At 45.1% G+C, this 26,622-nt stretch overlaps 1 protein-coding gene across 1 annotated transcript in view; it reads right to left on the bottom strand.

The window, feature by feature from the left end:
• LOC139366904 (semaphorin-5A-like) overlaps positions 1-26,622 on the bottom strand; it is a 289,344-nt gene that overhangs the window by 114,151 nt on the left and 148,571 nt on the right. The window contains exons 10-11 of the mRNA XM_071104648.1: positions 18,960-19,164; positions 8,782-8,989 (exon numbers count right to left, since the gene is read on the bottom strand). Coding sequence (XP_070960749.1) covers positions 8,782-8,989; positions 18,960-19,164 — 413 coding nt within the window. The remainder of the gene's footprint in view (positions 1-8,781; positions 8,990-18,959; positions 19,165-26,622) is intronic.

Below are 26,622 nucleotides of genomic sequence, written 5' to 3'. Positions count from 1 at the left end.
AGAGGAGGAGAGAGACAGAAGGAGCGAGAAGGAGACAGAAGGAGAGAGAAGGAGAGAGAAAGAGAAAGAAGGAGAGAGGAGGAGAGGGGAGAGAATGAGACAGAAGCAGAGAGAAGTAAAGAGAAGGAGAGAGAAAGAGACAGAAGGAGAGAGGAGAGAGGAGAGAATGAGACAGAAGGAGAGAGAAGAGAGGAGAGAATGAGACAGAAGGAGAGAGGAGGAGACAGAAGGAGAGAGGAGGAGACAGAAGGAGAGAGACAGAGACAGAAGGAGAGAGGAGGAGAGAGACAGAAGGAGAGAGAAGGAGACAGAAGGAGAGAGAAGGAGAGAGAAAGAGAAAGAAGGAGAGAGGAGGAGAGGGGAGAGAATGAGACAGAAGCAGAGAGAAGTAGAGAGAAGGAGAGAGAAAGAGACAGAAGGAGAGAGGAGAGAGGAGAGAATGAGACAGAAGGAGAGAGGAGAGAGGAGAGAATGAGACAGAAGGAGAGAGAAGGAGCCAGAAGGAGTGAGGAGACAGAAGGAGAGAGAAGAAGAGAGAAGGAGAGAGGAGGAGACAGAAGTAGAGAGAAGGAGAGAGGAGGAGACAGAAGTAGAGAGAAGGAGAGAGAAAGAGACAGAAGGAGAGAGGAGGAGAGAGGAGGAGAGAGGAGAGAAGGAGCCAGAAGGAGGGAGGAGACAGAAGGAGAGAGGAGAGAGGAGGAGACAGAAGGAGACAGAAGGAGAGAGAAAGAGACAGAGGAGGAAACAGAAGGAGAGAGAAGGCAAAAGGAGGAGAGGAGGACAGAAGGAGGAGAGAAGGAGCTAGAAGGAGAGAGAAAGAGAGAGGAGAGAGAAGGAGACAGAAGGAAAGAACTTAAGGAAAGCTTTGACTATGTACAGACTCAGTGAGTATAGCCTTGCTATTGAGAAAGGCTGTCGTAGGTAGACATGGCTCTCAAGAGAAGACAGGCTATGTGCACACTGCCCACAATATGATGTGGGTCACGTACTGACCATAGTTCTGTTATTTTATTCTTTGTTTTGGTATGGTCAGGGCGTGAGTTGGGGTGGGCAGTCTATGTTTGTTTTGCTATGTTGGTTTTTGTGTTCGGCCTAGTATGATTCTCAATCAGAGGCAGGTGTCGTTAGTTGTCTCTGATTGAGAATCATACTTAGGTAGCCTGGGTTTCACTTTTGGTTTGTGGGTGTTTGTTTCCGTGTGAGTGTTTGGGCCACACGGTACTGTTTCGGTTTTCGTTTTGTTCTCATCGTTTATTGTTTTGTATTTCAGTGTTCAGTTCGTTTTGAATAAATCATCATGAACACTTACCACGCTGCTCTTTGGTCCGATCCTTCTTCCACCTCTGAATGCCGTTACAATGTGGAAACTGAGCTGCACTTCCTAACCTCCTGCCCAATGTATGACCTTATTAGAGACACATATTTCACTCAGATTACACAGATCCACAAAGAATTCAAAAACAAAAACAATTTCGATAAACTCCCATATCTACTGGGTGAAATACCACAGTGTGCCATCACAGCAGCAAGATTTGTGACCTGTTGCCACAAGAAAAGGGCAACCAGTGAAGAACAAACAACATTGTAAATACAACCCATATTTATGCTTATTTATTTTCCCTTGTGTACTTTAACCATTTGTACATTGTTACAACACTGTATATGTACATAATATGACATTTGTAATGGCTTTATTGTTTTGAAACTTCTGTATGTGTAATGTTTACTGTTCATTTTTATTGTTTATTTCACTTTTGTATATTGTCTACCTCACTTGCTTTGGCAATGTTAACACATGTTCCCCATGCCAATAAAGCCCCCTTTAATTGAATTGAATTGAGAGGAGAGAATGAGACAGAAGGAGAGAGGAGACAGAAGGGGAGAGGAGGAGAGAGCAGGAGACAGAAGGAGACAGGAGGAGACAGGAGGAGAGAGAAGAAGAGAGAAAGAGAAAAAAAGAGAGGAGGAGAGAGGAGGAAACAGAAGGAGAGAGAAGGAGAGAAAAGGAGAGAGAAAAAGACAGAGGAGGAGAGAGAAGGAGATAGAAGGCAAGAGGAGGAGACAGAAGGAGACAGGGGGAGACAGGAGGAGAGAGAAGAAGAGAGAAAGAGAAAAAAGAGAGGAGGACAGAAGGAGGAGAGAGAAGGTGAGAGAAGGAGAGAGGAAGAGAGAGGAGAGAGAAGGAGACAGAAGGAGAGAGGAGGAAAGAGCAGTCAGAAGGAGAGAGGAGGAGAGAGGAGGAGAGAGGAGAGAGAAGGAGACAGAAGGATAGAGAATGAGACAGAAGATGAGAGAAGGAGAGAGGAGACAGAAGGAGAGAGGAGGAGGCAGAAAGAGAGAGAAGGACAGAAGGAAAGAGGAGGAGACAGAAGGAGAGAGAAGTAGAGAGGAGGAGAGAGAAGGAAAGAGGAGGAGGCAGATGGAGAGAGGAGGTGAGAGAAGGAGAGAGGAGGTGAGAGGAGGAGAGAGGAAAGATATAGTATAACGAAAACATGCGGTCTCTCCTTCACTGCAGCCGAGGTGAGTAAGACATTTAAACGTGTTAACCCTCGCAAGGCTGCAGGCCCAGACGGCATCCCCAGCCGCGCCCTCAGAGCATGCGCAGACCAGCTGGCCGGTGTGTTTACGGACATATTCAATCAATCCCTATACCAGTCTGCTGTTCCCACATGCTTCAAGAGGGCCACCATTGTTCCTGTTCCCAAGAAAGCTAAGGTAACTGAGCTAAACGACTACCGCCCCGTAGCACTCACTTCCGTCATCATGAAGTGCTTTGAGAGACTAGTCAAGGACCATATCACCTCCACCCTACCTGACACACTAGACCCACTCCAATTTGCTTACCGCCCAAATAGGTCCACAGACGATGCAATCTCAACCACACTGCACACTGCCCTAACCCATCTGGACAAGAGGAATACCTATGTGAGAATGCTGTTCATCGACTACAGCTCAGCATTCAACGCCATAGTACCCTCCAAGCTTGTCATCAAGCTCGAGACCCTGGGTCTCGACCCCGCCCTGTGCAACTGGGTACTGGACTTCCTGACGGGCCGCCCCCAGGTGGTGAGGGTAGGCAACAACATCTCCTCCCCGCTGATCCTCAACACTGGGGCCCCACAAGGGTGCGTTCTGAGCCCTCTCCTGTACTCCCTGTTCACCCACGACTGCGTGGCCACGCACGCCTCCAACTCAATCATCAAGTTTGCGGACGACACAACAGTGGTAGGCTTGATTACCAACAAAGACGAGACGGCCTACAGGGAGGAGGTGAGGGCCCTCGGAGTGTGGTGTCAGGAAAATAACCTCACACTCAACGTCAACAAAACTAAGGAGATGATTGTGGACTTCAGGAAACAGCAGAGGGAACACCCCCCTATCCACATCGATGGAACAGTAGTGGAGAGGGTAGCAAGTTTTAAGTTCCTCGGCATACACATCACAGACAAACTGAATTGGTCCACTCACACAGACAGCATTGTGAAGAAGGCGCAGCAGCGCCTCTTCAACCTCAGGAGGCTGAAGAAATTCGGCTTGTCACCAAAAGCACTCACAAACTTCTACAGATGCACAATCGAGAGCATCCTGGCGGGCTGTATCACCGCCTGGTACGGCAACTGCTCCGCCCTCAACCGTAAGGCTCTCCAGAGGGTAGTGAGGTCTGCACAACGCATCACCGGGGGCAAACTACCTGCCCTCCAGGACACCTACACCACCCGATGTCACAGGAAGGCCATAAAGATCATCAAGGACATCAACCACCCGAGCCACTGCCTGTTCACCCCACTATCATCCAGAAGGCGAGGTCAGTACAGGTGCATCAAAGCTGGGACCGAGAGACTGAAAAACAGCTTCTATCTCAAGGCCATCAGACTGTTAAACAGCCACCACTAACATTGAGTGGCTGCTGCCAACACACTGACACTGACTCAACTCCAGCCACTTTAATAATGGGAATTGATGGGAAATGATGTAAATATATCACTAGCCACTTAAAACAATGCTACCTTATATAATGTTACTTACCCTACATTATTCATCTCATATGCATACGTATATGCTGTACTCTATATCATCGACTGTATCCTTATGTAATACATGTATCACTAGCCACTTTAACTATGCCACTTTGTTTACATACTCATCTCATATGTATATACTGTACTCGATACCATCTACTGTATCTTGACTATGCTGCTCTGTACCATCACTCATTCATATATCCTTATGTACATATTCTTTATCCCCTCACACTGTGTACAAGACAGTAGTTTTGGAATTGTTAGTTAGATTACTTGTTGGTTATTACTGCATTGTCGGAACTAGAAGCACAAGCATTTCGCTACACTCGCATTAACATCTGCTAACCATGTGTATGTGACAAATAACATTTTATTTGATTTGATTTGATTTAACGTGATCAATTGTGAAAAGCTTGTTCAAGAGTCATGTTCTGATCTAGAATCTTTATAGGCAAATTATTCAGATTTATCTCTATGTTAGGCCATGTACAGTCAAAATACCTGAAGCATGTATTTGAGTGTCTACATATTTTCTGCTTAAAAACAAACTATTTTCACAATACAGATTTGTCATTGTACCAGACAAATAGCAGCTTTTTCAGGTCTGTGTATGGGAGGTTTCGAGCACCATAAATGACCTGATGTCTCTTTCTGTAATGCCAAAAAGAGAGCAGTGTCACAACACACACAACACAGACTGATCTCTGATACACAACACAACATAGACTGATCTCTAAGACACAACCTAGACTGATCTCTGAAACACAACACAGACTGATCTCTGAGACACAACACAGACTGATCTCTGAAACACATCACGGACTGATCTCTGAGACACAACACAGACTGATCTCTGAGACACAACACAGACTGATCTCTAAGACACAACACAGACTGATCTCTGAAACACAACACTGACTGATCTCTGACACACAGCACAGACTGATCTCTTATACACAACACAGACTGATCTCTGACACACAACACAACCTAGACTGATCTTGTATCCACAACACAGACTGATCTCTGACACACAACACAGACTGATCTATGAAACACAACACAGACTGATCTCTGACACACAACACAACCTAGACTGATCTCTTATACACAACACAGACTGATCTCTGATACACAACACAGACTGATCTCTGAGACACAACACAGACTGATCTCTGAGACACAACCTAGACTGACTTCTGACACACAACACAACACAGACTGATCTCTGATACACAACACAGACTGATCTCTGATACACAACACAGACTGATCTCTGAAACACAACACAGACTGATCTCTTATACACAATACAGACTGATCTCTTATACACAACACAGACTGATCTCTGAAACACAACACAGACTGATCTCTGACACACAACACAACCTAGACTGATCTCTTATCCACAACAGAGACTGATCTCTGATACACAACACAGACTGATCTCTGAGACACAACCTAGACTGATTTCTGACACACAACACAACACAGACTGATCTCTGATACGCAACACAGACTGATCTCTGATAAACAAAACAGACTGATCTCTGATACACAAAACAGACTGATCTCTAATACACAACACAGACTGATATCTGATACACAACACAGACTGATCTCTGATACACAACACAGACTGATATCAGATACACAACACAGACTGATCTCTGAGATAGACAGATAGTAACAGCTGGTAATAGCCTAAGAGGATCCCAGCGCATGTGGGACATAATGGTGATATATTGTGTACTGTCGCACACACACACACACACACACACACACACACACACACACACACACACACACACACACACACACACACACACACACACACAGGTTGGTGAAAACACACACACACACAAACAGAGAACGTATGTCAGAAGATTAAAAATCTACAATGATGATGATCTCTTTCAGCCCCAGGTGTTATCATGTATCTCCTATAGCCCCAGGTGTTATCATGTATCTCCTATAGCCCCAGGTGTTATCATGTATTTCCTATAGCCCCAGGTGTTATCAAGTATCTCCTATAGCCCCAGGTGTTATCATGTATTTCCTATAGCCCCAGGTGTTATCAAGTATCTCCTATAGCCCCAGGTGTTATCATGTATCTCCTACAGCCCCAGGTGTTATCAAGTATCTCCTATAGCCCCAGGTGTTATCATGTATTTCCTACAGCCCCAGGTGTTATCATGTATCTCCTACCGCCCCAGGTGTTATCATGTACAGTGGGGCAAAAAAGTATTTAGTCAGCCACCAATTGTGCAAGTTCTCCCACTTAAAAAGATGAGAGAGGCCTGTAATTTTCATCATAGGTACACTTCAACTATGACAGACAAAATGAGAAAAAAAATCTAGAAAATCACATTGTAGGATTTTTAATGAATTTATTTGCAAATTATGGTGGAAAATAAGTATTTGGTCAATAACAAAAGTTTATCTCAATACTTTGTTATATACCCTTTGTTGGCAATGACAGAGGTCAAACGTTTTCTGTAAGTCTTCACAAGGTTTTCAAACACTGTTGCTGGTATTTTGCCCATTCCTCCATGCAGATCTCATCTAGAGCAGTGATGTTTTGCTGTTGCTGGGCAACACGGACTTTCAACTCCCTCCAAAGATTTTCTATGGGGTGGAGATCTGGAGAATGGCTAGGCCACTCCAGGACCTTGAAATGCTTCTTACGAAGCCACTCCTTCGTTGCCCGGGCGGTATGTTTGGGATCATTGTAATGCTGAAAGACCCAGCCACGTTTCATCTTCAATGCCCTTGCTGATGGAAGGAGATTTTCACTCAAAATCTCACGATACATGACCCCATTCATTCTTTCCTTTACAAAGATCAGTCATCCTGGTCCCTTTGCAGAAAAACAGCCCCAACGCATTATGTTTCCACCCCCATGCTTCACAGTAGGTATGGTGTTCTTTGGATGCAACTCAGCATTATTTGTCCTCCAAACTTGACGAATTGAGTTTTTACCAAAAAGTTATATTTTGGTTTCATCTGACCATATGACATTCTCCCAATCTTCTTCTGGATCATCCAAATGCTCTCTAGCAAACTTCAGACGGGCCTGGACATGTACTGGCTTAAGCAGGGGGACACGTCTGGCACTGCAGGATTTGAGTCCCTGGCGGCGTAGTGTGTTACTGATGGTAGGCTTTGTTACTTTGGTCCCAGCTCTCTGCAGGTCATTCACTAGGTCACCCTGTGTGTTTCTGGGATTTTTGCGCAACGTTCTTGTGATCATTTTGACCACACGGGGTGAGATCTTGCGTGGAGCCCCAGATCGAGGGAGATTATCAGTGGTCTTGTATGTCTTCCATTTCCTAATAATTGCTCCCACAGTTGATTTCTTCCAACCAAGCTGCTTGTCTATTGCAGATTCAGTCTTCCCAGTCTGGTGTAGGTCTACAATTTTGTTTCTGGTGACCTTTGACAGCTCTTTGGTCTTGGCCATAGTAGAGTTTGGAATGTGACTGTTTGAGGTTGTGGACAGGTGTCTTTTATAGTGATAACAAGTTCAAACAGTTGCCATGAATACAGGTAACGAGTGGAGGACAGAGGAGCCTCTTAAAGAAGAAGTTACAGGTCTGTGAGAGCCAGAAATCTTGCTTGTTTGTTGGTGACTTTTTTGCCCCACTGTATCTCCTACAGCCCCAGGTGTTATCATGTATCTCCTACAGCCCCAGGTGTTATCATGTATCTCCTACAGCACCAGGTGTTATCATGTATCTCCTACAGCCCCAGGTGTTATCATGTATCTCCTACAGCCCCAGGTGTTATCATGTATCTCCTACAGCCCCAGGTGTTATCAAGTATCTCCTACAGCCCCAGGTGAAATCATGTATCTCCTACAGCCCCAGATGTTATCATGTATCTCCTACAGCCCCAGGTGTTATCATGTATCTCCTACAGCCCCAGGTGTTATCAAGTATCTCCTACAGCCCCAGGTGAAATCATGTATCTCCTACAGCCCCAGGTGTTATCATGTATCTCCTACAGCCCCAGGTGTTATCAAGTATCTCCTACAGCCCCAGGTGAAATCATGTATCTCCTACAGCCCCAGGTGTTTAAAGTATCTCCTACAGCCCCAGGTGAAATCATGTATCTCTTATAGCCCCACGTGTTATCATGTATCTCCATTTATCTAAACCCCGAGAATAACTTATTTCTCTGTGAGATTAAATCTGCACGTCTCTTCATCTATATTAATGAAATGATGAACTATTGTTTTTCCAACTCTCTTCATTGGAGTTGATAGTCTCCATGCTCCAGTGACTCTGTCTCTGTAAAGCAGTACGTCCCAAATGGCAGCCTATTTCATATAGTGTGCACTTTTTGTTGACCGGAGCCCTATCAAAAAGTAGTGAACAAAACAGGTAATAGGGTCCCGTTTAGGATGCAAGCCTTATCTCTGTGAGTCATGCATGGGTCTACTGTTATCCTTGGCAGTGGGCTCCATATCCAGGTCTGTGCTCTGAACGATCTGCTTTCCCTCGGTCAGATATTCAATACGTCTCACTAACACACTCCCACTACAACAGCCACAGCAGCTGAGGCGACAAGAAGGTAGAAGTACATTACATTGTCATCATGCCAGGTCCACTATATAATTTAAGTCATTTGCTTGTAAGAACTCTGTAACTACCTGTAGTTGTGGAGGAGTAGTGTATGTGTGTTGGTGTGCGGTTGGGTCTTGCCTGAGACCTGAAGCTAACATGGTTTTGCGTCGCCTGTCTGTGTGTCTACTCACTCTCTGGTCTTGTGAAAGTCGCATCTCATCAGTGGTATCTTGATGACTTGGTCCCTGACGCCGACATACAGTTCACTGCTGCTGTGCAGGATCAGGAGGCTTCTGATTGGCTGTTTCCTCCTGGGCGGAAACAACTCAATCTCATCCAATAGACAGCTGCCCATGGACTGGTTCAGAGGAGACAGGACCTTACGGATGGTGCCATAGTCTGGATGGAGAGGAGAGAGTGAGAACATTTCATCATCAGAGAGGAAGAGGAAGAGGAGGTTGAGATGAAGCAGGTAAGGGCCTCCCGGGTGGCGCAGTGGTTAAGGGCGCTGTACTGCAGCGCCAGCTGTACCACCAGAGACCCTGGGTTCCCGCCCAGGCTCTCATCGCGCACCAGCGACTCCTGTGGCGGACCGGGCGCAGTGCACGCTAACCAAGGTTGCCAGGTGCACTGTGTTTCCTCCGACACATTGGTGCGGCTGACTTCCGGGTTGGATGCGCGCTGGGTTAAGAAGCAGTGCGGCTTGGTTGGGTTGTATATCAGAGGACGCATGGCTTTGAACCTTAATCTCTCCCGAGCCTGTACGGGAGTTGTAGCGATGAGACTAGATAGTAGCTACTAAACAATTGGATACCACGAAATTGGGGAGAAAAAGGGGTAAAAATTCAACAAAAAAGAGATGAAGCAGGTAAACAAAAAAAGAGAGATATTATGGATCAAAATTGAATAAATAAAGTATTGTTTTTCTTCAAAGGGAGTGAATGAGGGAGAGGAAGAGTCACAATTGACTCCATCTTTGCCAAAGTTACAACATCCCCAATGAACTACTTCCTGCATCTTACTCCAAGTATCTAAACTGGAGTGTTTTTTGACATGGTAAATTCTGCCGTCATAGGAAGTCTTGACTTACTGATGATCTCAGCAATCCCAAATCAAATCAAATCAAAGTTTATTTGTCACATGCCCTGAATACAACAGGTGTAGACAGGAAGTCCAGGATCCAGTTGCAGAGGGAGGAGTTTAGTCCCAGGATCCTTAGCTTAATGATGAGCTTTGAGGGTACTCTGGTGTCGAACACTGAGCTGTAGTCAATGAATAGCATTCTCACATAAGTGTTACTTTTGTCCAGGTGGGAAAGGCACTGTGGAGTGAAATAGAGATTGCATCATCTGTGGATCTGTTTGGGCAGTATGCAAATTGGAGTGGGTCTAGGGTTTCTGGGATAATGGTGTTGATGTGAGCCATTACCAACCTTTCAAAGCACTTCATGGCTACGGACGTGAGTGCTACGGGTCTGTAGTCATTTAGGCAGGTTACCTTAGTGTTCTTGGGCACAGGGACTATGGTGGTCTGCTTGAAACATGTTGGTATTACAGACTTAATCAGGGACATGATGAAAATGTCAGTGAAGACACCTACCAGTTGGTCAGCACATGCCCGGAGCACACGTCCTGGTAATCCATCTGGTATTCCGTCTGGTCCTGCGGCCTTGTGTATGTTGACCTGTTTAACGGTCTTACTCACATCGGCTACGGAGAGCGTGATCACACAGTAATCCGAACAGCTGATGCTCTCATGCATGCTTCAGTGTTGCTTGCCTCGACGCGAGCAAAGAAGTTATTAACTCATCTGGTAGGCTCTTGTCACTGGGCGGCTCGCGGCTGTGCTTCCCTTTGTTGTCTGTAATAGTTTGCAAGCCCTGCCACATAAGACAAGCGTCGGAGCCGGTGTAGTATGATTCAATCTTAGCCCTGTATTGACGCTTTGCCTGTTTGATGGTTCGTCGCAGGGCATAACAGGATTTATTGTAAGCTTCTGGGTTAGAGTCTGTGACTGACTCTAAGTGACTGAAGTGGTGTACACCTCAATGCCATCGGAAGAATTCCGGAACATGTTCCAGTCTGTGATAGCGAAACAGTCCTGTAGTTTAGCATCAGCTTCATCAGACCACTTTTTTATAGCCCGAGTCACTGGTGCTTCCTGCTTTAATTTTTGCTTGTAAGCAGGAATCAGGAGGATAGAGTTGTGGTCGGATTTACCAAATGGAGGGCGTGCGAGAGCTTTGTACGCGTCTCTATGTGTGGAGTACAGGTGATCTAGAATTTTTTTCCCCTCTTTTTGCACATTTAACATGATGGAAATTTGGTAGAACTGATTTAAGTTTCCCTGCATTAAAGTCTCCGGCCACTAGGAGCGCTGCCTCTGGGTGAGCAGTTTCCTGTTTGCTTATTTCTTTATACAGCTGACTGAGTGAGGTCTTAGTGCCAGCATCTGTCTGTGGTGGTAAATAAACAGCCACGGAAAGTATAGTTGAAAACTCTCTAGGCAAGAAGTGTGGCCTGCAAATTCCAATACTGTAACGGAGACTATCTGTGTCCCGCAGTGTCTCTCTTCAAACTCCATGTATTCCAGACCAGGATAGGAAAATCCCATGTGAATGCCAGTATAGGAAAATCCCATTGTGATTGCATAAAATACATAATTTGGAGGCAACTCGAGAAAACATCATCAATTATAGATGTATTTCCTGTGGGGACATAACTAGATCTAAAAATGGAACAGTAAGAATTCCTATTCCCAAAACACACAGCTTCAAGATGGTAAAATACAAAGGTAGAGGCCTGCCTGTAGCAGAGTTTTTCACAGATGCAGCAATGGGTCTTTTATAGATCTGGAGTGAAACCAATAACCGAGATACTCAGAAATTAATAAGACTGCCTCCCGAGTGGCGCAGTGCATCGCAGTGCCTTAGACTGTGCCACTAGAGATCCTAGCTCCTAGCTGTGCCACTAGAGATCCTGGTTCAAATCCAGGCTCTGTCGGAGCTGGCCGCGACCAGGAGACCAATGGGACGGTGAGCAATTGGCCAATCGTCATCTGGGTTAGGGGAGGGTTTGGCCAGAAGGGATGTTCTTGTCCTTGTCCTTGTTCTTGTCGCGCACTAGCGACACCTGTGGCGGGCTGGGGGCAGTAAACGCTGACATGGTCGCCAGGTGTACAGTGTTTCGTCCGACACATTGGTGCGGCTGGCGTCCTTGTTAAGCGGGTATTGTGTCAAGAATCAGTGTGGCTTTGCTGGGATGTGTTTTGGAGAATGCACAGCTCTTGACCTTCGGCCTCTCCTGAGTCTGTGCGGGAGTTGCAGCGATGGGAAAAGACTGTAACTACAAATTGGATACTATGAATTTTTGGGAAAATATAATGAAAAAAAAAAAGAAATTGATAAAACTTGACTAAAAGCTACATGCAAATAAATGTTTGCAATACTTTGGTTCCACATGCCAAAATAGTATTATAGTTCCCGGCCAGTTCTATTATAGTTCCTGGCTAGTTTCTGGCTAGTTCCTGGCTAGTTCCTGGCCAGTTATATTATTGTTCCTGGCTAGTTCCTGGCCAGTGCTATTATAGTTCTTGGCAAGTTCCTGGCCAGTGCTATTAATAGTTCCTGGCTAGTTCCTGGCTAGTTCCTGGCCAGTTATATTAAAGTTCCTGGCCAGTGCTATTATAGTTCTTGGCTAGTTCCTCGCCACTTCTATTATAGTTCCTGGCTAGTTCCTGGCTAGTTCCTGACCAGTTATATTATAGTTCCTGGCCAGTGCTATTATAGTTCCTGGCTAGTTCCTGGCCAGTTCCCGGGCCAGTTCTAATATAGTTCCTGGCTAGTTCATGGCTGGTTCTAATAAAGTTCCTGGCCATTTCTATTATAGTTCCTGGCTAGTTCTATTATAGTTCCTGGCCAGTTCTATTATAGTTCCTGGCTAGTTCCCAGCCAGTGCTATTATAGTTCCTGGTTAGTTCCCAGCTAGTTCCTGGCCAGTTCTATTATAGTTCCTGGCTAATTGCTGGTCAGTTCTATTATAGTTCCTGTCTAGTTCCTGGCCAGCTCTAATATAGTTCCTGGCTACTTCCCGGCTAGTTCCTGGCCACTTCTATTATAGTTCCTGTCTAGTTCCTGGCCAGCTATAATATAGTTCCTGGCTACTTCCTGGCTAGTTCCTGGCCAGTTCTATTATAGTTCCTGGCTAGTTCCTGGCCAGTTCTAATATAGTTCCTGGCTAGTTCCTGGCCACTTCTATTATAGTTCCTGTCTAGTTCCTGGCTAGTTCCTGGATAGTTTTATTATAGTTCCTGGCTAGTTCCTGGCCAGTTATATTATTGTTCCTGGCTAGTTCCTGGCCAGTGCTATTATAGTTCTTGGCTAGTTCCTGGCCAGTGCTATTAATAGTTCCTGGCTAGTTCCTGGCTAGTTCCTGGCCAGTTATATTAAAGTTCCTGGCCAGTGCTATTATAGTTCTTGGCTAGTTCCTCGCCACTTCTATTATAGTTCCTGGCTAGTTCCTGGCTAGTTCCTGACCAGTTATATTATAGTTCCTGGCCAGTGCTATTATAGTTCCTGGCTAGTTCCTGGCCAGTTCCCGGGCCAGTTCTAATATAGTTCCTGGCTAGTTCATGGCTGGTTCTAATAAAGTTCCTGGCCAGTTCTATTATAGTTCCTGGCTAGTTCTAATATAGTTCCTGGCCAGTTCTATTATAGTTCCTGGCTAGTTCCCAGCCAGTGCTATTATAGTTCCTGGTTAGTTCCCAGCTAGTTCCTGGCCAGTTCTATTATAGTTCCTGGCTAATTGCTGGTCAGTTCTATTATAGTTCCTGTCTAGTTCCTGGCCAGCTCTAATATAGTTCCTGGCTACTTCCCGGCTAGTTCCTGGCCACTTCTATTATAGTTCCTGTCTAGTTCCTGGCCAGCTATAATATAGTTCCTGGCTACTTCCTGGCTAGTTCCTGGCCAGTTCTATTATAGTTCCTGGCTAGTTCCTGGCCAGTTCTAATATAGTTCCTGGCTAGTTCCTGGCCACTTCTATTATAGTTCCTGTCTAGTTCCTGGCTAGTTCCTGGATAGTTTTATTATAGTTCCTGGCTAGTTCCTGGCCAGTTATATTATTGTTCCTGGCTAGTTCCTGGCCAGTGCTATTATAGTTCTTGGCTAGTTCCTGGCCAGTGCTATTAATAGTTCCTGGCTAGTTATATTATTGTTCCTGGCTAGTTCCTGGCCAGTGCTATTATAGTTCTTGGCTAGTTCCTGGCCAGTGCTATTAATAGTTCCTGGCTAGTTCCTGGCTAGTTCCTGGCCAGTTATATTAAAGTTCCTGGCCAGTGCTATTATAGTTCTTGGCTAGTTCCTCGCCACTTCTATTATAGTTCCTGGCTAGTTCCTGGCTAGTTCCTGACCAGTTATATTATAGTTCCTGGCCAGTGCTATTATAGTTCCTGGCTAGTTCCTGGCCAGTTCCCGGGCCAGTTCTAATATAGTTCCTGGCTAGTTCATGGCTGGTTCTAATAAAGTTCCTGGCCAGTTCTATTATAGTTCCTGGCTAGTTCTATTATAGTTCCTGGCCAGTTCTATTATAGTTCCTGGCTAGTTCCCAGCCAGTGCTATTATAGTTCCTGGTTAGTTCCCAGCTAGTTCCTGGCCAGTTCTATTATAGTTCCTGGCTAATTGCTGGTCAGTTCTATTATAGTTCCTGTCTAGTTCCTGGCCAGCTCTAATATAGTTCCTGGCTACTTCCCGGCTAGTTCCTGGCCACTTCTATTATAGTTCCTGTCTAGTTCCTGGCCAGCTATAATATAGTTCCTGGCTACTTCCTGGCTAGTTCCTGGCCAGTTCTATTATAGTTCCTGGCTAGTTCCTGGCCAGTTCTAATATAGTTCCTGGCTAGTTCCTGGCCACTTCTATTATAGTTCCTGTCTAGTTCCTGGCTAGTTCCTGGATAGTTTTATTATAGTTCCTGGCTAGTTCCTGGCCAGTTCTAATATAATTCCTGGTCAGTTCTATTATAGTTCCTGGCTAGTTCCCGGCCAGTTCTATTATAGTTCCTGGCTAGTTCCCAGCCAGTTCTACTATAGTTACTGGCTAGTTCCCGGCTAGTTCCTGGTCAGTTCTATTATAGTTCCTGGCTAGTTCCTGGCCACTTCTATTATAGTTCCTGGCTAGTTCCTGGCTAGTTCCTGGTTAGTTCTATTGTAGTTCCTGGCTAGTTCCTGGCCAGTTCTAATATAATTCCTGGTCAGTTCTATTATAGTTCCTGGCTAGTTCCCGGCCAGTTCTATTATAGTTCCTGGCTAGTTCCCAGCCAGTTCTACTATAGTTCCTGGCTAGTTCCCGGCTTGTTCCTGGTCAGTTCTATTATAGTTCCTGGCTAGTTCCTGCCGACTTCTATTATAGTTCCTGGCTAGTTCCTGGCTAGTTCCTGGTCAGTTCTATTATAGTTCCCGGCTAGTTCCTGGCCAGTTCTATTATAGTTCCTGGCTAGTTCCTGGCCACTTCTATTATAGTTCCTGGCCACTTCTATTATAGTTCCTGGCTAGTTCCTGGCTAGTTCCTGGTCAGTTCTATTATAGTTCCTGGCTAGTTCCCGGCCAGTTCTATTATAGTTCCTGGCTAGTTCCCAGCCAGTTCTACTATAGTTCCTGGCTAGTTCACGGCTAGTTCCTGGCCAGTTCTATTATAGTTCCTGGCTAGTTCCCAGCCAGTTCTATTATAGTTCCTGGCTAGTTCCTGGCCAGTTCGAATATAGCTCCTGGCTAGTTCCTGGCTAGTTCTATTATAGTTCCTGGCTAGTTCCTGGCCAGTTCTATTATAGTTCCTGGCTAGTTCCTGGCTAGTTCCTGGCAGGTTCTATTATAGTTCCTGGCTAGTTCCTGGCCTCTTCTATTATAGTTCCTGGCCAGTTCCCGGGACAGTTCTATTATAGTTCCTGGCTAGTTCCTGGCTAGTTCTATTATAGTTCCTGGCTAGTTCCTGGCCAGTTCTAATATAGTTCCTGGCTAGTTCCTGGCAGGTTCTATTATAGTTCCTGGCTAGTTCCTGGCCTCTTCTATTATAGTTCCTTGCCAGTTCCCGGGCCAGTTCTATTATAGTTCCTGGCTAGTTCCTGGCTAGTTCTATTATAGTTCCTGGCTAGTTCCTGGCCAGTTCTAATATAGTTCCTGGCTAGTTCCTGGCAGGTTCTATTATAGTTCCTGGCTAGTTCCTGGCCTCTTCTATTATATTTCCTGGCTAGTTCCTGGCCAGTTCTAATATAGTTCCTGGCTAGTTCCTGGCAGGTTCTATTATAGTTCCTGGCTAGTTCCTGGCTAGTTCCCGGCCAGTTCTATTATAGTTCCTGGCTTGTTCCCAGCCAGTTCTACTATAGTTCCTGGCTAGTTCACGGCTAGTTCCTGGCCAGTTCTATTATAGTTCCTGGCTAGTTCCTGGCCAGTTCTAATATAGCTCCTGGCTAGTTCCTGGCTAGTTCTATTATAGTTCCTGGCTAGTTCCTGGCCAGTTCTATTATAGTTCCTGGCTAGTTCCTGGCAGGTTCTATTATAGTTCCTGGCTAGTTCCTGGCCTCTTCTATTATAGTTTCTGGCCAGTTCCCGGGCCAGTTCTATTATAGTTCCTGGCTAGTTCCTGGCTAGTTCTATTATAGTTCCTGGCTAGTTCCTGGCCAGTTCTAATATAGTTCCTGGCTAGTTCCTGGCAGGTTCTATTATAGTTCCTGGCTAGTTCCTGTCTAGTTCCTGGTCAGTTCTATTATAGTTCCTGGCTAGTTCCTTTGTGTGAGGCTTTGTGTGATTCACAATGTCAAAAGGTTGGAAAATCACTGAACTACACTCAACCTGATATCACAGTGACCAGGCTGAATGCACTACCTAGCAGTTTGGCCTCCTTGTAAAACTTCCAGAGAATGTCCCCAATCAGTGCAGTTTACTATATTGTTAATAGATGATTAGCTATGTGTGCTAGCCGTTGCAAATGGCCCTGGCACTGGTTCAGATGTTTTCATTAGCATCTGGAGAGCATCCAGAAACTCCTCTGCTCAGGGAACTGACCGCTCTCGTGCTAAAGCCACTTTGATCACACAGACACACTCCCGCATGTATAAACACAAATCCACGCACACACACACACAAACAAACACACACACACACACACACACACACACACACACACACACACACACACACACACACACACACACACACACACACACACACACACACACACACACACACACACACACACACACACACACACACACACACACACACACACACACACACACAAAAACAGACGTGTCGGACAGAAAGTCCACAAGGCTAGTGATGGAGAAAAGGTGGAAAGGGGGATCCAGGAAAAACAAAGAGACATTATGAGACAGAGCATGGCTGTATGAGACAGAGCATGGCTGTATGAGACAGAGAATGGCTGTATGAGACAGAGCATGGCTGTATGAGACAGAGAATGGCTGTATGAGACAGAGCATGGCTGTATGAGACAGAGCATGGCTGTATGAGACAGAGCATGGCTGTATGAGAAAGAGCATGGCTGTATGAGAAAGAGCATGGCTGTATGAGAAAGAGCATGGCTGTATGAGACAGAGCATGGCTGTATGAGAAAGAGCATGGCTGTATGAGAAAGAGCATGGCTGTATGAGACAGAGCATGGCTGTATGAGACAGAGAATGGCTGTATGAGACAGAGCATGGCTGTATGAGACAGAGCATGGCTGTATGAGAAAGAGCATGGCTGTATGAGACAGAGCATGGCTGTATGAGACAGAGAATGGCTGTATGAGACAGAGCATGGCTGTATGAGACAGAGCATGGCTGTATGAGACAGATAATGGCTGTATGAGACAGAGCATGGCTGTATCAGACAGAGAATGGCTGTATGAGAAAAAGCATGGCTGTATGAGACAGAGCATGGCTGTATGAGAGAGAGCATGGCTGTATGAGACAGAGAATGGCTGCATGAGAAAGAGCATGGCTGTATGAGACAGAGCCTGGCTGTATGAGAAAGAGCATGGTTTAATGAGACAGAGCATGGCTGTATGAGAAAGAGCATGGCTGTATGAGACAGAGAATGACTGTATGAGAAAGAGCATGGCTGTATGAGACAGAGCATGGTTGTGTGAGACAGAGCATGGCTGTATGAGACAGAGCATAGCTGTATGAGACAGAACATGGCTGTATGAGACAGAGCATGGTTGTGTGAGACAGAGCATGGTTGTATGAGAAAGAGCATGGCTGTATGAGACAGAGAATGGTTCTGTGAGACAGAGCATGGCTGTATGAGAAAGAGCATGGCTGTATGAGACAGAGCATGGTTGTGTGAGACAGAGCATGGTTGTGTGAGACAGAGCATAGCTTTATGAGAAAGAGCATGGCTGTGTGAGACAGAGCATTGCAGAATGAGACAGAGCATGGCAGTATAAGAGAGGATGGCTGTATGAGACAGAGCATGGCTGAATGAGACAGAGCATGGCTGTTTGAGGGATTGAATGGTGTTTACCATCTCTCTATGAGGGATTGAATGGTGTTTACCATCTCTCTATGAGGGATTGAATGGTGTTTACCATCTCTCAGTGAGGGATTGAATGGTGTTTACCATCTCTCAGTGAGGGATTTGTGTGTGTGTGTGTGTGTGTGGGGGGGGGTGGGGGTTTAATGTGTGTGGTTGTCTTCTGTGTGAAGGTGTGCATGAGGTTGTGTGTTTGTTTGTGTGTGTGTGTGTGCGTGTGCGTATGCGTGTGCGTGTGTTTGTGTGTAAGTGTGTATGTGTGTATGTGTGTAAGTGTGTAAGTGTGTGTTTTGTATGTGTGTAAGTGTGTGTTTCAACTAATCTGAATTCTAGCCCTTTGATTCTGCTCGTGGTAGAGAGGTTGAGAAAGGTGAGGGAAGACATCTAATCTTTCAATGGGACGGCAATGAACCGCCATGTGTCTTCCATACACACCGGCACACATACAAAGACTATTTTTTAAATAATCTTATGGGGACACACCCTAACCACTAACCCTTACCCTAAACTGAACCTTAACCCTAACCCTAAATATAATTCTAACCCTAAAACTAACCATAAATCTAACCTTAACACTAATTCTACCTTAAAACTAAACCCCTTAGAAATAGCATTTGACCTTTTTGGGGACAAAATGTCCCCAGTTGGTCAAAAATATGTTTTGTTTACTATCCTTGTGGGGACTGCTGGTCCCCTCGAGTATAGTTCAACACGTCCCCATATGCACACACACATGCACACGCGCACACGCACGCACAGACACACACACACACACAGACTACCCCCCCCCTCCCTGCCTGAGAGATGGAAAACACCACTCAACACACACACACACACAGTTTCCCCATACCTGTAGCCAGGTAGATGATGTGGAACAGCATGTCTTTGCCCTGCACCACGTCCACAGCTACGTGGGAGAAGCGAACGTCGTCCTCCATGAAGTAAGGGACAGGCTGGACCGGCTGGATCACCTCGTTCATCAGCAGGAACTTCTGGGCATCCTGCAGGTTCCTCTCTGTCAGGTTCAAATAGGAACCATAGTCTATGGTACCACACTGGAGACATGGAGACATTGATAAGGAATCATCTTGATAAGGAGTCATCTTGATAAGGAGACATATTGATAAGGAATATTATTGATAAGGAGACATATTGATAAGGAATATTATTGATAAGGAGACATATTGATAAGGAGTCATCTTGATAAGGAGACATATTGATAAGGAGACATATTGATAAGGATTCATCTTGATAAGGAGTCATCTTGATAAGGAGACATATTGATAAGGAGTCATCTTGATAAGGAGACATATTGATAAGGAGACATATTGATAAGGATTCATCTTGATAAGGAGAAATTTGATAAGGAGACATGACTAAGAACACATTGATAAGGAGACATACTTTATTAATAAGAAGGCATATTGATAAGGATGCATGTTAATAAGGAGAGATATTATAAGGATATGTATTAATAAGGAGACATATTGATAAGGATACATATTAATAAGGATACATATTAATAAGGAGAGATATTATAAGGATATGTAATGATAAGGAGACATATCGATAAGGAGACATATTGATAAGGAGACTTTAATAAGGAGGCATATCAATAAGGAGGCATATTGATAAGGAGTCATATTGACAAAGAGAGATATTATAAGGATATGTATTGATAAGGATTGATAAGGAGACTTTAATAAGGAGGCATATCAATAAGGAGACATATTGATAAGGAGACATATCAATAAGGAGATATATTGATAAGGAGACATATTGAAAAGGAGAAATATCAATGAGGAGACATATTGATAAGGAGACATATCGATAAGGAGGCATATTGATAAGGAGACATATTGATAAGGAGAAATATCAATAAGGAGACATATTGATAAGGAGACATTGTGGGTAATGACCAATGGGTGGGTTTCCCTGTGAGTGCTGCTTTTTGTTTTACATCCATGCGCTTATTAACACCAAAGATAACAATTACATAATTAATAATACATTCTTTCAACACCAGCTATTCTCTCTTGGAATATAAAAGGCCCAAACGGTCCTATAAAACGTTGTCTTGATCTCCTAGCAAGAAACCATTGATATAGCAATGCTACAAGAAACACACCTGTTCCAAAAGGACGCACAGAGAACAGAAAACCATTTACACAAACTGGCTGCCTTTTCATCAGCCCCAAACACAACTAGAGGTGTTCATCATAATGATACATAACAAACCCTAATTCACCATCTTGGGTAAAGGCAAAGACCAAGAAGTCAGAATAACTTTTCTTAAATTTATCCATAATGGAAAGAAAATGTCATTCATTGTTATTTACATCTTCAAATTCATATGTTCCTACGTTTTCTGATTATCAGAACAGACTATTGTTAGAATTAACTGAATTCCATCTGGTTATTTGGACAGATATGAATGCCATTTTGGACATGCGGGACAAATCTAGCAAGACCAACTGCAATCCACACACAACCATGGGTCTCCAGTATATACTCTCTAATTACAACCTCATTGATGTCTGGCGAGTACATAATCCTTAAGCAAAAGAGTACACTTTCTACTAAAACATTCTCACAAATGGATTTCATTATATTATCTTCAACTCTATTTTCTTTCAATAAAAAAAACAATATATCAGCTTGTCTGACCACCATGCTTACTACTGCCAACTTCAAATGTCCGAATCTCCTAAAAGTGTCACACCCTGACCATAGTTTGCTTTGTATGTTTCTATGTTTTGGTTGGTCAGGGTGTGAGCTGGGTGGGCATTCTATGTTACATGTCTAGTTTGTCTAGTTCTATGTTTGGCCTGATATGGTTCTCAATCAGAGGCAGGTGTTCGTCATTGTCTCTGATTGGGAACCATATTTAGGTAGCCTGATTGGTGTTGGGTTTTGTGGGTGATTGTCCTTAGTGTCTTTATGTCCTTGTTCTGTTGCTGTGTTACTTTGCACCAGTATTAGGCTGTTTTGGTTTTCGTGTTGACTTTATTTGTTTTTGTATTTGATCGTGTTTACTTTGTCCTATTAAACATGGATCGCAATAGCCACGCCGCATTTTGGTCTGACTCTCTTTCACATAAAGAAAACCGTGACAGAATCACCCACCACAACAGGACCAAGCGGCGTGGTAAAGGGCAACAGAGGCAGCAGCAGTGGGAGAGGCTGCACTATTTGGAGGAATTGGAAGGAAGAGGACCCTGGGCTCAGCCAGGAGAATATCGCCGCCCCAAAGAAGAACTGGAGGCGGCGAAAGCGGAGAGGCGCTGGTATGAGGAGGCAGCGCGGCGTCGTGGATGGAAGCCCGAGAGTCAGCCCCAAAAATTTATTGGGTAGGGCTCACAGGAAGTATGGCGAAGCAGGTAGGCGACCTGCGTCAACTTCCTGTGGTTACCGGGGGGCTAGAGAGACCGGGCAGGCACCGTGTTATGCTGTGGAGCGCACGGTGTCCCCAGTGCGGGTGCACAGCCCGGTGCGGTACATTCCAGCTCCGTGTATCGGCCGGGCTAGAGTGGGCATCGAGCCAAGTGCCATGAAGCCGGCTCTACGCATCTGGTCTCCAGTGCGTCTCCTTGGGCCGGCTTACATGGCACCAGCCTTGCGCACGGTGTCTCCGGTTCGCCTGCATAGCCCAGTGCGGGCTATTCCACCTCGCCGCACTGGCAGAGCGACCGGGACCATTCAACCGGGTAAGGTTGGGCACGCTCGGTGCTCAAGAGCTCCAGTGCGCCTGCACGGCCTGGTCTATCCGTCACCACCTCCACGCACCAGCCCTCCGGTGGCAACCCCCCCGCACCAGGCTGTCTCTCCGGCCCATCCTTACGGGGGCTCCCTCTCCAGCGCTGCCGGAGCCTTCCTCATCTCCAGCGCTGCCGGAGTCTCCCGCCTCTCCAGCGCTGCTGGGGCCTTCCTCCACTCCAGCGCAGCCGGAGTCTTCCGCCTATTCGGCACCGCCTGAGCCGCCCGTCTGCCCAGCGCCGCCCGTCTGCCCAGCACCGCCAGTGCCGGCCGTCTGCCCAGCGCCGCCAGTGCCGTCCGTCTGCCCAGCGCCGCCAGTGCCGCCCGTCTGCCCAGCGCCGCCAGTGCCGCCCGTCTGCCCAGCGCCGCCAGTGCCGCCCGTCTGCCAGGAGCCGCCAGTGCCGCCCGTCTGCCAGGGGCCGCCAGTGCCGCCCGTCTGCCAGGGGCCGCGAGTGCCGCCAGTCAGCCAGGGGCCGCCAGTGCCGCCAGTCAGCCAGGGGCCGCCAGTGCCGCCAGTCAGCCAGACTCTTCCAGATCTGCCAGTCAACCAGACTCTTCCAGATCTGCCAGTCAACCAGACTCTTCCAGGGGCCGTCAGTCAGCCAGGGGCCGTCAGTCAGCCAGGGGCCGCCAGTCAGCCAGGGGCCGCCGCCCCTCTGTCCCGAGCTGCCGCCCCTCTGTCCTGAGCTGCCGCCCCTCTGTCCCGAGCTGCCGCCCCTCTGTCCCGAGCTGCCGCCCCTCTGTCCATTGAGAAGAGTTGCCATGGTGAGGAGGCCACGGAAGCGGACAAGGTGGGGGACTAGGACTACGGGGAAGTGGGGGCCACGTCCAGCACCAGAGCCGCCACCGCGGACAGATGCCCACCCAGACCCTCCCCTATAGGTTCAGGTTTTGCCGCATTTTGGTCTGACTCTCTTTCACATAAAGAAAACCGTGACAAAAAGAGCCACATTATGGAGGTTCAACACTTCATTACTACAAAATCCTATACTCTGAGATCAATTTGAAATTGATTTATACATTTATAATGATTAATACAAATTCAGTCGATGACCCCCGGATTCAATGGGATGCAACTAAAGTGTTTTATAAAAAATAATAATGCAACTGCATTTGCATATGGGTTGAATAAATCACAAGTAAAGAAGATTTCAGATTTGTAAATGTTAACTGTATTAGAGTGTTCTCGACAACCATTCTTGTCAGACTAGGTAGCTATTACTCTTTCTAAAGTCAAGACAGAACTTAATTTATTGATAAGACGGAGAGCAGAATTTACCATCCATTGAGTTAGATTCAACCATTACTTTCATGGTAATCGTCCCAGTCGTTCGCTGGCCAACGTGCTACAAAGTAATGATCAATTAGCTGACACAGCAACTATTGAATCTGAAACAGGGGAATTACTATCAGAACCCAAATTCAATCCAGGTTTCTCCCACTTCTTTAAAGAGTTGTACACTTCTTTGTAATTCCACACCAAGCCAGACTAAGACCTTTCTTAAGATAATTAAGAGAGAAAAAGCCACCTCGCTGGGAGCACAAATCTCTCTTTAATGAACTCATTAAATAGAATAAAGGCAAATTGGATAGAATAAAGGCAAATTGCCTGGATGGGACGATATTCCTCCTGAGGTCTATTGAACATTTTGGAATCTGTTAGGTCCACTATTGCATGAAATGACTAATACAGACGTTCACAAAGGTTCATCTGGGAGAGATGTGAATACAGCACTGATTTGGCTTTTATATATAAAAACAGGTAAAGATTCCACACAGTGTTCTCACTACCGCCCCCTATCTTTAATAAACACAGATATTAATCTGTTTTTTTTTGTTTTGATGTTGTCGTCCTATCTTGAGACTTACTTAGCAAAATTGATGGACCAAAGCGGGATTGTTAAAAAGCGTTTATCCTCGGACAACCTCCGACTATTACGGCTGTGTCCCAATCCAAAGGCTACTGCCTTCCTGGCACCTACCTTAGAAGTTAGCACATTTCCAGTAGGTAACTGCCAATTGGGACGGGATTCAGCCACAGGGGACAACGCATTCACATTCCACTGAGCCGAGAGACGTTTGTTTACATTGTAGACACCGTAGCAGTGTGAGCAACTAGTGCTAGCAATTCAGTGAATAACTATCCAAAATGGAAATATCTGACATGGATAACAAGTTAACAAGTAAAATAATCGATGTCCTCAGTGCCTGTCCATGAATGAAGTTGACACCGCCCAGAATAATTATCCTATGGTATAGTTCCTCCTCTCATATAATGCTCGGTCTGCTGCTCCATTGTTGAGGACAGTCGTGCTTTTGCATGCACTATACGTACACTATAGGATTTTGGGGGAGATCCTTTTTTTTTTTTTACAGTATGTTTAAGAAAGATTAATATTGCATTAGAGCTGCTAATGTTTTTTTTAATGATTAATTCACACAACTATCACACCCGTGCATATTATGAAATCAAAATCAAATCAAATTGTATTAGTCACAGGTGGTGAATACAACAGGTGTAGTACACCTTACAGTGAAATGCTGAATACAACAGGTGTAGTAGACCTTATAGTGAAATGCTGAATACAACAGGTGTAGTAGACCTTACAGTGAAATGCTGAATACAACAGGTGTAGTAGACCTTATAGTGAAATGCTGAATACAACAGGTGTAGTAGACCTTATAGTGAAATGCTGAATACAACAGGTGTAGTAGACCTTACAGTGAAATGCTGAATACAACAGGTGTAGTAGACCTTACAGTGAAATGCTGAATACAACAGGTGTAGTAGACCTTACAGTGAAATGCTGAATACAACAGGTGTAGTAGATCTTACAGTGAAATGCTGAATATAACAGGTGTAGTAGACCTTACAGTGAAATGCTGAATACAACAGGTGTAGTAGATCTTACAGTGAAATGCTGAATATAACAGGTGTAGTAGACCTTACAGTGAAATGCTGAATACAACAGGTGTAGTAGACCTTATAGTGAAATGCTGAATACAACAGGTGTAGTAGACCTTACAGTGAAATGCTGAATACAACAGGTGTAGTAGACCTTACAGTGAAATGCTGAATACAACAGGTGTAGTAGACCTTACAGTGAAATGCTGAATACAACCGGTGTAGTAGACCTTACCGTGAAATGCTGAATACAACAGGTGTAGTAGACCTTACAGTGAAATGCTGAATACAACAGGTGTAGTAGACCTTATAGTGAAATGCTGAATACAACAGGTGTAGTAGACCTTACAGTGAAATGCTGAATACAACAGGTGTAGTAGACCTTACAGTGAAATGCTGAATACAACAGGTGTAGTAGACCTTATAGTGAAATGCTGAATACAACAGGTGTAGTAGACCTTATAGTGAAATGCTGAATACAACAGGTGTAGTAGACCTTATAGTGAAATGCTGAATACAACAGGTGTAGTAGACCTTATAGTGAAATGCTGAATACAACAGGTGTAGTAGACCTTACAGTGAAATGCTGAATACAACAGGTGTAGTAGAACAAGCCTTTAACCAACAATGCAGATTAAAAAATACGAAAGTAGTAAAGTAGTTAAAGAGCAGCAGTAAAATAACAATGTGGAGGCTATATACAGGGGGTACCGGTACAGAGTCAATGTGGAGGCTATATACAGGGTGTTACGGTACAGAGTCAATGTGGAGGCTATATACAGGGTGTTACGGTACAGAGTCAATGTGGAGACTATATACAGGGTGTTACGGTACAGAGTCAATGTGGAGACTATATACAGGGTGTTACGGTACAGAGTCAATGTGGAGGCTATATACAGGGTGTTACGGTACAGAGTCAATGTGGAGACTATATACAGGGGGTACTGGTACAGAGTCAATGTGGAGACTATATACAGGGGGTACCGGTACAGAGTCAATGTGGAGACTATATACAGGGTGTTACGGTACAGAGTCAATGTGGACACTATATACAGGGTGTTACGGTACAGAGTCAATGTGGAGACTATATACAGGGTGTTACGGTACAGAGTCAATGTGGAGACTATATTCAGGGTGTTACGGTACAGAGTCAATGTGGAGACTATATTCAGGGTGTTACGGTACAGAGTCAATGTTGAGACTATATACAGGGTGTTACGGTACAGAGTCAATGTGGAGACTATATACAGGGTATACTGGTACAGAGTCAATGTGGAGACTATATACATGTTGTTACGGTACAGAGTCAACATGGAGACTATATACAGGGGGTACTGGTACATAGTCAATGTGGAGACTATATACACGGGGTACTGGTACAGAGTCAATGTGGAGACTATATACAGGGGGTACTGGTACAGAGTCAATGTGGAGACTATATACAGGGTGTTACGGTACAGAGTCAATGTGGACACTATATACAGGGTGTTACGGTACAGAGTCAATGTGGAGACTATATACAGGGTGTTACGGTACAGAGTCAATGTGGAGACTTTATACAGGGTGTTACGGTACAGAGTCAATGTGGAAACTATATACAGGATGTTACGGTACAGAGTCAATGTGGAGACTATATACAGGGGGTACCGGTACAGAGTCAATGTGGAGACTATATACAGGGTGTTACGGTACAGAGTCAATGTGGAGACTATATACAGGGTGTTACGGTACAGAGTCAATGTGGAAACTATATACAGGATGTTACGGTACAGAGTCAATGTGGAGACTATATACAGGGGATACTGGTACAGAGTCAATGTGGAGACTATATACAGGTGGTACCAGTACAGAG

This window comes from Oncorhynchus clarkii, chromosome 15 (genome assembly GCF_045791955.1).
Source record: "Oncorhynchus clarkii lewisi isolate Uvic-CL-2024 chromosome 15, UVic_Ocla_1.0, whole genome shotgun sequence".
NCBI classification, from domain to species: domain Eukaryota; kingdom Metazoa; phylum Chordata; class Actinopteri; order Salmoniformes; family Salmonidae; genus Oncorhynchus; species Oncorhynchus clarkii.
Note: the sequence above shows the minus strand (reverse complement) of the source record. Positions and strands in the feature narration are given on the sequence as shown.